This window comes from Pongo abelii, chromosome 4, assembly GCF_028885655.2.
Source record: "Pongo abelii isolate AG06213 chromosome 4, NHGRI_mPonAbe1-v2.0_pri, whole genome shotgun sequence".
In the NCBI taxonomy this organism is placed as follows: Eukaryota; Metazoa; Chordata; class Mammalia; order Primates; family Hominidae; genus Pongo; species Pongo abelii.
Window position 1 is genome coordinate 86,452,347 of NC_071989.2, and position 13,689 is coordinate 86,466,035.

General features: G+C 39.7%; 1 protein-coding gene across 1 annotated transcript in view; it reads right to left on the bottom strand.

The window, feature by feature from the left end:
* The window catches only part of ARSB (arylsulfatase B), a 219,062-nt gene that overhangs the window by 108,401 nt on the left and 96,972 nt on the right, over window positions 1-13,689 (bottom strand). Inside the window, exon 5 of the mRNA XM_024246894.3 lies at window positions 6,278-6,521. Within this exon, the coding sequence (XP_024102662.3) occupies window positions 6,278-6,521 (244 nt within the window). The remainder of the gene's footprint in view (window positions 1-6,277; window positions 6,522-13,689) is intronic.

A 13,689-nucleotide genomic window follows, 5' to 3' on the forward strand; every position in this document is an offset into this window, starting at 1 on the left:
GAGAAGTCATGTCCTCTAGAAATGGCAAACATGGTCTGTGGCTTGGAAAGAAGAAAAACTGAAGCAGTCAAAGGAGCTCCTATTGTAAATAATGTCACCCACTCCAGAACTACTATTTCTTCTAACATTTTAATATTTTGAAGCAGTCCTAAGAGAAATTTGTAACTATACAGCTAATAAAACTTCTGATGCTCTCAGCACAGACAACTGTTTTTCATCCGTTACTGGCATTCCTATTTCATGAGCCTCTTCAAATTTTCAAAAACTACCATCATCTCGAAAGTGGTATTTCCATTTCTGGAAAAAAGTTTCAGACCTCTGGGCACAGATCGGGTGTCTCTGACATTTGGCTGTCCATTTGTTTTTGCTGCTTTGGAAAAGACACACCAGACGTCAATGTGACTGGGCGATTTCTGTATCAGCAGGCAGGGATGCCAAATATTCTGCCACCAATTCCAAACTTGCCTAATGCTGTGAAGAAGCACCAACTTCATTAGGGTCGAGGCTGAATTATTATTTCAGGAATTTTTCTCAAGCAATGGGAACAGAATGAGAGCAGTTTTTTGCTTTCTAAATAGAAATTTGCTGAATTTCCAGAAAACAAGTCTTGAAATGTATGATCAAACTTTGGGCAGAAATTTTACTTTTAAATTAAAAAAAAAAAAAAGCAAGCCCATTATCTCATGATTTAGCCTACTTGGACAATAATTTTGGCCATATCTTTTGGTTAAAGCCCTGCAGTCACCACTACGTATGCTACTAAAGAACAACGTGCCCCTGTTCCATAAGAGACTGGCCGCTAGGAGAACGTGCTAACACCGAAGAAAGATCTGCAATTTGGAGCTAAGAGTGATTAGACTTTTACCAATTCCTCTGCAGTCAGAAGCAAACATGAGCCAAACTCTTAAAGGTTACTTCTGATCAACATAATCTTCAGGTTGAAATGTGCATTTATAATCCAAAATTTAGCTATATGGACAAACATCAATGATGTGAACTTTGCCAAAGATAATAACCTCAGTAAATTTGGGACTCAAAATGAATTCAACTATTTTTCTATTCAATCCTACCCTCACCTGGCGAAGTGTCCTCTAAAGCTTTGATTCCATGTGCTATTATGTCCTTATGCAAGCCAGGGTTTACAACAGTTTTGCCACCAAAACAAAACAAAAGAAAAATAAAAAATGATTGGATATCAAGCATGCCACAAATGTTGCCATCTCAAAATCACTCAAAGCTTTCTCCTACTCCAAGCCAAACCTCTACAGCCTTTATATTGAAAGTTGATGATAACCTGAATTAAAGTTCAAGATTTGCTCTGCTTGGAAATTTTTGTTTTATTTCCTTTTTACCATGAAGTGGGCATTAAGTTTTGCATTAAAATGAGCAAAAGGGGCATAGGCTTGTAAAGAATGTTTTAGAAAAGAATCTGTAATCAATTTCTAATATCATAAAATAGGTAATATCTAGATTTTTGTGCCTATGTTTAGGTACTTTTTTCCTGTAAGTTCATAGTTTTCATCGGTCTTAAAGAGGCCTATAATCTTCAAAAACTGCAAAAAATATTACTCCTGTGATTTAGATACTGACCTCACATAACACGCACAACATCTTGCAACAATTTAAGAATTATGGCTGAGCACAATGGCTCACACCTGTAATTCCAGCGCTTTGGGAGGCCAAGGCAGATGGATCACTTGAGGTCAGGAGTTCAAGACCAGTCGGACCAACATGGCAAAACCCAGGCTCTACTAAAAATACAAAAATTAGCTGGGCATGTTGATGCATACCTGTAATTCCAACTACTCGGGAAGCTGAGACATGAGAACTGCTTGAACCCAGGAGGCAGAGATTGCAGTGAGCCAAGATCATATCACTGCACTCCAGTCTGGGTGACAGAGCAAGACTCTGTCTTAAAAAGAAAAAAAAAGAAAAAAGAAATACATGGAAGAAACTCAAACCACAACACCTAGAAGAAAATACAGATATTTAGCACATTTGAAGCTGAGAAAAAGATTTCTGAACAAAAAAGCAAGAGAAAAACATTTCATTGACAAATAAACATGGGGAAGACATCCATGTAGAAGACATCAACAAAATAAAAAGACAAAAAAAAGGAAAAATATTTGCAAGAAATACAACAGTCAAAAAACCTGACATAAAGGAGCAAACAAATCCACAAAAAACACCCACTTTTCAGTAAAATAAGTGTAAAAGCACATGGAATGAATACTTTCAAAAGAGAAAATACAAATGGAATATAAAAAGTTAAACATTAATCTCCATAATAATAAAAAATCAAGTTAATAAAAGACAATTTTGTCTATAATATTAGCAAAGATTTTTTAAAAAGCTTGATAAGGAAAAGCTATGAGGAAGATGAGCACTTTCTACACCTGTACAAGAGTACATTGATAACAGCCTTTTTAGAAAGCAGTTTGGTAATGTTTATCAAATGCTTTTAAAATCATGTAGGGGCCACCCTTGGCCCTCTGAAAGTTCACTGAAAAATCAACTCACAAAAGGTGAATTAACAGGAGAAAAGGCATACAAATGTATTTAAACATATTTAATGTGTATACATGGGAGCCTTTAGAATGAAGACCCAAAGATATAGAGGAAATTGTTCATTTTTATGTATAGGTTTAACAAAGTATGGACAGCCATGTAGAAATATGATTGGATAAAAGGGTATGCTCTAATGCTAATAGCCTGAGCGGGGAAACCTGGCAAGGTCTGTCTATCTGGATTCTTCTCGGCCTTTCTGGGTATGCATTCCTTCCTTCTGGGTGTGGGGTAGGACCCGCTCTGGAATGGGAGTGTTATGACCTACAGTTAAACAAGTTAGGCCAGATAACTTTTTTATGGCCACTTTTTACACAAATAGGGCAGAGGGAAAATTAGAATAATATTTCTAGGTTTTATGATTAGCTCTGGGGAGAAGGGGTTCTGGTTTCTATGATCTGCCTTGGGGAAGAAGGATTCTAGTTTCTATGGCTTGCGTCAGGAAAAAATGAGACTGAGAGACAAGAGAGCAGGAGGAGGTCAGAGAAAAACTTCTGTTGTAGAGGCTGCTTCTGAGGCCTCCAGTTTGGGGTATTGTTTTTCAAGCCCCAACACTGGTCACTTTCTTTAGCTCAGCGATTTAATTTCAAATCATTTATATCTAAGGGAAAAAGTCCAAAATCTAGACAAAGAGTTCATGTAGAAAGAGTTCATTTCAGAGCTATTGTTTTAAAAAACTAAAAAAGAAAGTCAAGGGAATGGTTAAGTATATCAAGGTATATCCATGCGATCAAATGTGCAGTGACTGAAATAGTGTTTGCAGTAAGTTTCTTGGATGACACAATCAAAAACCAATGGTCTGTTAAATAAGGAAAAAAGATGTAGTAAAAAAATGCTGAAAAGAAAAATTCTAAGGAAATACGACAAAATGTTTATAGTAGTTGTTTCTAGGTAAGATTTGAGTGACTATTTTTATTTTATTTTATTTTTTTGAGACAGAGTCTTACTCTGTCACCAAGGCTGGAGTGCAATGGCACCATGTCGGCTCACTGCAACCTCCGTCTCCTGGGTTCAAGCAATTCTCCTGCCTCAGCCTCCTGAGTAGCTGGGATTACAGGTGCCCACCACCACACCCGGCTAGTTTTTATATTTTTAGTAGAGACGGAGTTTCACCATGTTGGCCAGGCTGGTCTTGAACTCCTGACCTCAGGTGGTCCACCCACCTCGGTCTCCCAAAGTGCTGGGATTACAGGCATGAGCCACCGTGCCCAGCCAATTATTTTTATTTTTTGTAGTTTGCAAATTATCTTCAATGACATACAGTACTCACACTTGGGGAAATTAAATTTAAATTTAACATATCAAGTTTAGATCATGGATAGAGGCAGAAATGTTTCAAAGAAAAAGAAAAAAGTCATCTCATATGAATGAGCAAATAATGAGCACAAAGCTTCAAAATTTGTGGTGAGAGAAAAGGTTTTATTGCTTTGCTTCTCAGCTTAGCTGTTCAGTGGCATTACTTTTTCTGTGACTTGGATGCTGTAGAGTGTTCTTGAAATGACAAATCATAAACTGATCATGGTCTCCAAATTGACAAATCAACTTTTCAGGCAAGAATAAGAGGAAACAATTTGAGGCTAGTGAGGATTTTAAAATAATATGAAAATAATATGACTCATAAGAACCAAAATAATGTTTAGAAATGGTGAAGAAATGGCTACCCAATACTACAAATGTTGCTGCTTCAAAAGTGATCTTTAAAATTTAATAAATTCTCGAAGGAAAACATGGAACTTTGAGTTGCAAAATAATTGAAAGAAGGTTATAAAGCTAATTAAATCAGATTTTCCCTTGGGTTTGTAAGAGATGAGGACCTTCCCTAGTCTCACCCTTCTGGGTGAGGCCCATTAGAGAGAAACCAATGGACTCCATGTTGTGAGACGTTGAGCGGCCTGGCTGAACACTTCTTCTATCCATTCCTGAACTCACAGGACTTTAAGCTTTAATATTTAAACTTGAATAGCTATCAAACTTCCTTTGTAAAAACTAATCTTAGGCTGCTGAACCCTACTATTTTTTAACATTAATTATTAATTACAGAAAAATTGATAATATAAAAAGATAAGAAATAATCTATATGTTTTGCAATTGGAAATTGGTTAAAGTATGGTATTTCCAGAGTGTTAAATACTATGATTATGTTCAGCATAAACTTAAATGCCTACAGAGACTAAGCAGGTAACATAAATGAGTGCAGTGGACCTGTATTGGAACTTGGGAACAATAGAGATTGAAGATTTGAAGGGTGGATACTTCATCTACAGAAGGCAGCAGCTATTTGAGTCTAGTCAGTTGTTGGCCTTCTGGAAATGTGGGTGCAGTGCTGTCAGACCTTCCTATTTTTAAAACACAATTATTTGGAAATAATTTCAAATTTACAAAAAGTTGCAAAAATAAGACAACAAAAGAATACCTATGCACCTTACCTATATTCTTTTATTTAATTTTGCAGTCCATTTGAATTCTCTCTGTACACATGTACATACATACACACACACACACACACACACACACACACACACAATTTTTTTCTGAACCAATTGAGGGTATGTTAAATACATCATGGCTTTTTGCTCCTAAATACTCCATTGTGTATTTCCTATAACTAGAGACCTGAAACCTACTATTCTTGAGCTGGGATACCTGGAGTGGGATGAAGAGATGGCCTGAGGAAGTCCTCTCCCCCTGGCCACTAAGGGACAGTCAATCAGCTGCTACCCCCAAACAGAGCTGTAACACCAAACAGAGGTTGAAAACCATTGCAACAGACAATTGTCATTCCACCCATAAAAATAATACCTCCAATATATGCATATTTATTTATAAATTAGATTTATGTACAAGTCTACTAATATGTGTCTTATAAAACATATACTTAAAAAAGGATGAGATGAAATTAGATATTAATACAAATACAAGATTGAAATTTTCTTCCTGTACTTCAAGGGAACATCTTGCATCCTCTAAGGCGTGTGCCTCCTAACCTTGGGGGCTATTTCTCTACACTGTGGGGGTTAAACAGGAAAAAGACCACCACGATTTCCAAATCTGAGTCTGGGTCCTGCTCCCTGATGTATCTCCTTCACACCAGCCAGCTCTATCTATCACAACATACTTTTTTGCCTTCCTGGCACTTATCACCACTGGCAGTCACCTTGCTCATCTGTGTGTTCATTTGTCCAACATCTTTCTCCCCCAACTAGAATACAGCTTCCTGAGAGGCAGCATCTTGACTCACTTTTTCATTCCTAATTTCTCAGTATCTAGAAGAAGGTATGGCACATAGTAGGTGCTTGTTAGATACTTGTTAATAAATGGAAATAAACATATCCCTAGTTCCAGCTTTTTCCCTGCTGTTTTGTCCTCCATTCTTCTAGCAGACAACAGGACAAGTCCCCTGACCCCCTGCAGGAAGCTAACAATACCCTAGCCTACTTCTAAGCAAAACTTCGCAGCTTCAAAGACCTTCCATGGAGGGCGATGGGCTGAGGACAATCTTGTTCTTCACGTAAAACACAGGCCCACAATCTCGAATTTATAATTTAAAAATATATATACTTACGATGTCTCTAAAGGCATTTATTTTTCTTAAAAATCATGTATTTGTAAGCTGAACTATCATTTTAACACAAAAGCTATCATTCTTGCTCAATGGAGTCAGGCTGCTCTTGGAGTTTCTGTCCTGGGAGGAAAAAGGGCAGGATGTAGGTACCTGATGGTTTTCCACACGTCGAAGCCATCCAGAGGCTTTGTGCCATTGGTGTGTCCCCTGGCCAGCTTCACGAGTGTTGGCAGCCAGTCAGAGATGTGGATGAGCTCCCGGTTCTTCACGCCCTTCTGCTTCAGCAAGGGGCTTGCCACAAAGCCCACCCCTCGGATGCCTCCTTCCCACAGGCTCCATTTTCTTCCTCGAAGGGGCCAGTTATTACCCCCTGCCAAAGTCTGCCCTCCGTTATCTGAAACACAGTAAGGTCTTGGCATGAGGATGATGTTAACTCTTAAATACATTGAACAACAGAGACTGTATGTACATTGTTACTAAATGGTGCTTAAATAATAAAAAACGAAAATTCCTTACCTTTTCCCACCCTAAATTCCCTTTTCCCATTGACATAGCCTTTCATTATTCAGACATAACTAAGGCCCAGTGTGACACATATCTACCTTTAAATCGTCCATGGAGAGGGCCACTGGAAAACAAGGCAGTCCCTCGATGATAAGCGCTTTGGAGAGATCCCTATGCTAAATAATCCACTAAACTTTAAATACACCTGTGTAACTTTGTATAGCATGGGAGAATGAGTCCATGGAAGCTGGGACCCTCCCCATGCATGAAGAGAAAACTAAGTGAATTTCGCTTAGTGACTTAATGCTCCTTATAGGTGGAGACAAAAACTGACCTTTTTCTTTTCCTCTTGGAAAAAAAAATTCTGCAATTTAAACTGGAAAATGAATTAACATTCTACTCTCTGGCAATAATATCTCTTTCTTAAGCGTGAAAGCTAAGTATTTCTCCAGTGGTTGATAAATGTCTCTGTAAACAGAGCATTAGATGGAAAAAATAATTGTGAAAAAAATTCTTCCCTTCTTGACAGGATGGTGAAATAAAGTTTCATTATGTACAATACCAGGGAAGAGAAGGTTTCTCTTCCAAAACAACAGAGGGAATGGGGGATCTTGGCAAAGACAGGGTAGAAGTTACTAGAGTAACTGAAGTTAAGTATCTTCCAAGCCAAGTGAGGGCTCAGAGTTAGACATTAAAGTGGACAGTAGAAAAGAAAAAGTGCCATTTCTTATATACTGAGGTTATAGAATCATACAAACTCCAAAAGTATCCACAGATTTAGGTGACTTTAGAGACACATTTTAAATAACACATATTTTGCATTAAACTTTAAAAAAAAAAAACACTATTACCCAAATGAGCCACATGAGGGCAGTATGACAGACCTCCTGCTGTATAGAATGTTACGTATAAAAATTTATTAAGAAACCAGAGCTCTATCAAAGCTACAAGATGCACCTGGGAGGAAAGAGAATGAACACTTGTTAAGCACTGACTGCACTAGGCATGACTCTGATTTTGCATTATCTCTCTCAGAATCTGGAGTTGGCAGACCTGGAATAGAAGCCTGAGGCCAGACACTCACTAGCGGTGTGGCCAGGGGTAATATACCACCTCAGTTTCCTCATCTTCATGTGGAAATAACAATCCCTAATTGGTTTAGTCCATTTTGTGTTGCTATAACAGAATACTGAGACTAGGTAATTTATAAAGAAAAGAGGTTTATTTGGCTCACAATTCTGATGACTGATAAGTCCAAGCACTAGGCACCAGCATCAGTTGCTGGTGAGGGCTTTTGTGCTGCATCATAACATGGCAGAGAAGTGGAAGGAGAAGTAGGTGCAGGTAAAGAGGGACCAAAGAGGAGGAAGAACCTCACTTTATAACAACCCACTCTCATGGGGACTAATCCATTCCCTTGAGACTGAGAACTCACTCCTGGGAGACGGCATTGATCTATTCATGAGGAACCCGCCCCCATGACCCAAACACTTCCTACCGGGCCCCACCTCCCAAGACGCAGTGGCAATTAGACTTCCACATGAGCTTTGGTGGGAACAAACCACATCCAAACCATTGCGCTACTTCATGTATTATGATGGAAATGAAGTGACATTGCTTATGATCTTTTCTTGGCAGGGTACCTGACACAACCTAAGTGCTCAATATATGGTAGCAACTGCTGTTGTTCTTAAAATTTACAACAACCCAAATAGTTTAGTATTATAACCATTTTGTCACTTTTTTTAAAAGGAGGTTTGAAAAAGCCAAACAGCAAATAGATGGCAATGCTAGGATTCCAACAAGGTCTGTGTGACACCCCAGGCCTCTGCCCCTAGAGCACCACACTCCTGCTATCCCTAGTATAGAGTGGGCTCACACATGTAGGCCACATAAACTTTCACTTCATGATGAAAACCACAAGTACGGTCAACCTCAGGAAAGTGTACACTCTTCCTATGAGTGTACATAGGAAGTTATTTCAAGGTGATGGTAACTCCTTTTAGAGAAGCCTTAGCTGCTGGTGGGGAAGAAATTCAAGGCTCTACTACCAAGGAAACTTTTGGTGGAGCCCCTATCACACCAGTTCTCAGTTCTTTTCTGTGCTTCTTGAAAGGGAGTAGAGAAGAGTCTTGAGTTAGATCAGGTGAGGAAACAATTCTTCAACACATGGGTTGGTGACAGAAAATCTCATCATTTGACATCACAGACTTATAAGAACCTTTCCTCAAACCTCCCCACATCGCTTCTTGACAAAAACTCAAGGCCCAAACATTCGCTCAGGCCAGTTTTTGAAATACACATTCCATTTCATATTGAAGCTGAGCAGACCCATATATTCAAAACAACAAAAGGTCACCATCAGTAGACAGAAGAAATTCCTCCATGCTCATGATACTACACAGAGTAACAATCACCCATAACCAAAGTATCGCAACTTAGAAGAAGGTGCTGTTCATGTGATACAAAAATACACCGGATAGAAATGCCTACACTCTTCCCGTGATATCAAGAAAGGCTGAGACAGAATGATTATTTCACTCTGTTGTCTGGTTTGCTGTAAGTGATGTTGGCTCAATACTTTAGAAGAAGCCTGTTGTCTCTGTTTTAAATAGATACACTTCTCTGAGATATTATGTAGTATCCTTCAGTTGCACATATTTGTTAGTGCTCAATGGAAAGTATTGGATGAAGATGGTGGTGGAAATAAGAGTGGAGATGATGGGGACAAGAGTGGCTGGATCTGGAATCTGATTCTAGGAGCAGCTCTTCAGTTATGACTCAGATAGGAAAATTCTCCGGGTTGTACAGAGAATTTGGCCACGTTGCTACTGTAGGAAAGGGAAGGTGTTTCCACATATCATTAGGGGAGGCCACGGATGTAGTGAGTGTGACTGTTTTTGCAGTTAGCTCTCTGTGATGTTTTGCCATTAGCAATAAGTGATTCTATCAACAGTGATTTTTTTTAAGAGCACTCCAAAGAGAAAACGCTGCCAATAGACACATGTGCAACTTCTTCAAGACGCTCCTGACACAGCGCCAACTGCAGATGCGGCCTCAGGAGAAGGGCAGCTCAGCTTTGCCTGTCCTTGTACCAACCTGGCCGGTGGTTGCCACTTACCAGCAATGGGGCAGAATTCACTGAGTTAGGCCATTAGTTGGTTAACTATATGAGAAATAGGGTGCGGTCCATAAGTTCTAGTTCAGTCTCCTGGGTATTTCAAAGAGTTCAACATAAAACTGGTAGGAGTAGCAACAAGAATAAAATAAGCTCTTTTGCAACAAGGTGGAAAAGGGAGTTTCCTATATTGCTCACTGAAGTTTGACATAAATTAGAATTTAAAAAGACAATGGAACCATCAGCATTTCAAAGATGTTTCCTCTCATTTTCCCTTCTAGTTTTATTTTTTGGCAAAAGTTAATTTCTTTCTTGTTACGAATTCATATTCAAGATAAATTTTTGTTTCATTTCCTGACTGACATACGAAAAAACTTCCAAATCAAAATAAGATGACGCCAGCTCCTAAAGGAAGCAAAGAAACATTTTTTCAGGGAGATGGTTTTGCAGCAATGTTTTGGCACAGGGAAAAATCTAATTATAAGGCCTTTACTGTCTAGAAAAGAAATGTCAAAATAAGACAAACATTATCATATACAGACCGTAAATCTCACTTTATTATTCATTATCGAACAAAAATAACTGTCAAAAAGTCATGGAAAAATATTGGTTTGCCAAAGATCTGAGCAAAAACATTAAGTATATGACAATGAAGCCTCATCCATATCCAGCTGATAAAAATCAAAATGAAACCATGACAGCATTAATTTTTAGGACTACTCCCCAAACAATTTAATATGTGGCTTGGCCGTGGAGGGCTGCCCTGAAACATCATCTCTATCCGACCATCCCTGTGGATGCTTCAGCCGGGGCTTACCCTAGTCATCCTTCCCACCCTGACTCAAAGATCACAAAAGGAAAAGCAAGGAAGGCTCTAGCAGCCTCATACCAGGCCTGGACATCTCTCTGAACACGGCCCTGATGCAACGGTGACTGACAGATGAGTAGGCAATATCATTTCAAAAATGGAGAAGCCTCTTTGTCCCAGAAAAGTATCTGCTTGTTGATGGTTGATTCTTTGGATTTTTTTTTAAATTACTGAGATGCAAACCAGAGTGCTAATATAGGTCTTAGTAGGCATCTAAAGGATTCAGTAAATTCAATCTTCTCCTGCTAAAAGATTTTGGAGACATTATCTACCTAGATATTCAAATTACATTCTGATATTCTTCTCAAATCTTCTCTTTTTTCTTTTTTTTTTTTTTTGAGACAAGGTCTCACTCTGCCAACCAGGATGGAGTGCAGTGGCATGGTCACAGCTCACTGCAGCCTCGATCTCCTGGGCTCAATCAATCCTCTCACTTCAGCCTCCCAAGTAGCTGGGACTACAAGTGTGTGCCACCACGCTTGGCTACTCTTTCCCTGTTGCACTACATTGAATCATTTCTGACAGAATGTGCATTTGATTCTGCCAAGTCTACCTTTAAAATAGCTTTCCAATCATACCCCCTTCTCCAGCCCATTGCCTTAGGTCAGGCACTCCTCTGTCTGGGCTCCTGGGCTAATTTACATACCACTTCAAGTTGCCACCAGAGGTGTTTGTAAAATCCAAAATCAATCAGGCCACATGCATGTTTACAGACCTGATTGCTTTCCAATCAGGGAAAAAGTTCCAACTTCAGGCCCACATATAGAATCCTTCACATCTGCCCCCAACCTCCTTTTTGGGTATCAACTCCTGTCCTCCCCCATAAAAAGTGCCCTGAGCTTCAGTCACGTAGAACTAACTTCTCCCTGTTGTTAGAATATGTCATGCCCTTTCATGCTAATTTTGCCTTTGCACATGTTGGCTCCCTTGCCTAAAATGCCACGGGTTAAAGATCACATCTTCTGTGAACCTGCCACTTAGTGCCCTAGATGGTCTTCATCTCTGCTCTGTATTTCTGCTACATTTTATATGCACATTTTCTACTATACTTAGCTCTGTCTATTGTTAATCAGTTGTTCATGGCTTTGTCTTCCCCACGAACTCTGCTCCTCAAGAGCAAAAAGTTTCTTATTGTTTTTATTTCCAAGACCTAGCACATGTCCTACCACAGAGAAGGGCTCAACGATTTGGAGGAACAAATAATTAGGGAAAATGCCACTCACCAAAAATAGAGGTTAAAGGCACTAAACATTAACTTTAGTCACTGCATTGTTTTTTCTAAGCCTTTGTCCAGCTACTCTGTGACCTTGACTTTTCACTGGCCATTCTACATACTGCTGCTTAATCTATAGGAGCTGGCAAGGGGTGCTCTTGGACCCCAGTGAGGATTTAAGTAAATCAAACCCACAAATATCAGAATTGTTTGTCTAATCTGGTCCCTGGTCAGTTATGTTGGAGTCTAAGAGGGTTGACTGGGAGCATTTCATGAAGCATTAGTCCTGGCCTGGAAGAAAAAACTCACTCATCCCTTTAACACATCTTTCTTGAGTGCTGCCATGTTCCAGTGACCACTCCAGATCTGGAAAAAGGGCAGCAAACAGGATGGACAAGGTCCTGTCCCTCACGGAGTGAGTGAGAAAAAGAGATAAGATCTCTCCATTCATGGTAGGCAATGACTGGGCTTTGTGGAGGAGCTGAAACCATAAGGACAGGACAGAGCCAGCCAAGTGACCATCAGAGAGATGAGAGCCCAGGCACAGGGAGCAGGAGCCTTATGCAGTCACACATTAGAGACTAGGGTGTCTGTGTCAAGGCTGCTTCTTAATTAAAGACTAATTATACTATTAGGTACACTCTGCTGCCAGAAGTTAAGGAAAACTTGAGCTAAATGATGACTAGATATAAACAAAAAGGTATAGGTCTAGGTGTTTTATGACCATCATCACTTTCCCCTATCACCACTACTGCCCCATGTCTAATTTCACTGAAATGCAGGGAACTGAGAGGAGCTAAGCACTGTGAGTTTGGGCAAGTACTCAATCTCTGAGCCTAAGTTTCCTCATTTGAGAAATGAGGATAACAAAATACCCACCTTAATATTGTGCCTGGCATAGAAGCAGTGCTAAATAATATTAGCTATTTTTATGTATGCTAGTCATCAGCACCAGCAAAGTACACAGAACAAAATAGGCTCCTATATGGATATTTACTAAACATATATTAGATTTAAGTATCATAGCCGCACTCCAAAACATCATGTTTTCATAAGACCAAAGTATTCTCAGCATAGAATCCTCTTAGATTGCATTCTCTATTCTTTTTTTTTTTTTTTTTTTTTTGAGACGGTGTCTCACTCTGTCACCCAGGCTGGAGTACAGTGGTGCAATCTTGGCTCACTGCAACCTCCGCCTCCAGGGTTCAAGCGATTCTCATGCCTCAGCCTCCTGAGTAGCTGGGACTACAGGCGCCTACCACCATGCCCAGCTAATTTTTCTATTTTTAGTGAAGACAGGGTTTCGCCATGTCGGCCAGGCTGGTCTTGAACTCCAGACCTCAGGTGATTCATCCACCTCGGCCTCCCATAGTGCTGGGATTACAGGCATGAGCCACCACGCCCAGCCTGCATTCTCTATTCTATAGGTAATTTCTTGAGAAGTGCTACAATACAGTGAATTGTGACGGGTGTTTTTACTATCAGGGGAGAGCCAGGATAACTCCTTTCTGTTCCCATGAGTTTAAATAAAGGACATCAACTATCATAGAAAAAAACACTATAACAATAGCCTGGGATTCAAATTAAACATCAGAAACTGAAGATTTGTTCAAATACACATTTGATTATTTGTAGCGGTTTAAAATGGTTTGCAGCATTCAGGACAGATAAGTGCTCTGACCGCCAGCTCAGACACTAACCAGACTTTACATCTTGACTAAGAGCACCAGCAAGGAGAATGTCCAGCTGGGCTAGCAAGAGGAGGATTCTGGTGGAGTGCGACTGGCAGCCAGGCACCAAATAACTGATTGATATGGTTTGGCTGTGTCCCCACCCAACTCTCATCTTGAATTGTAGCT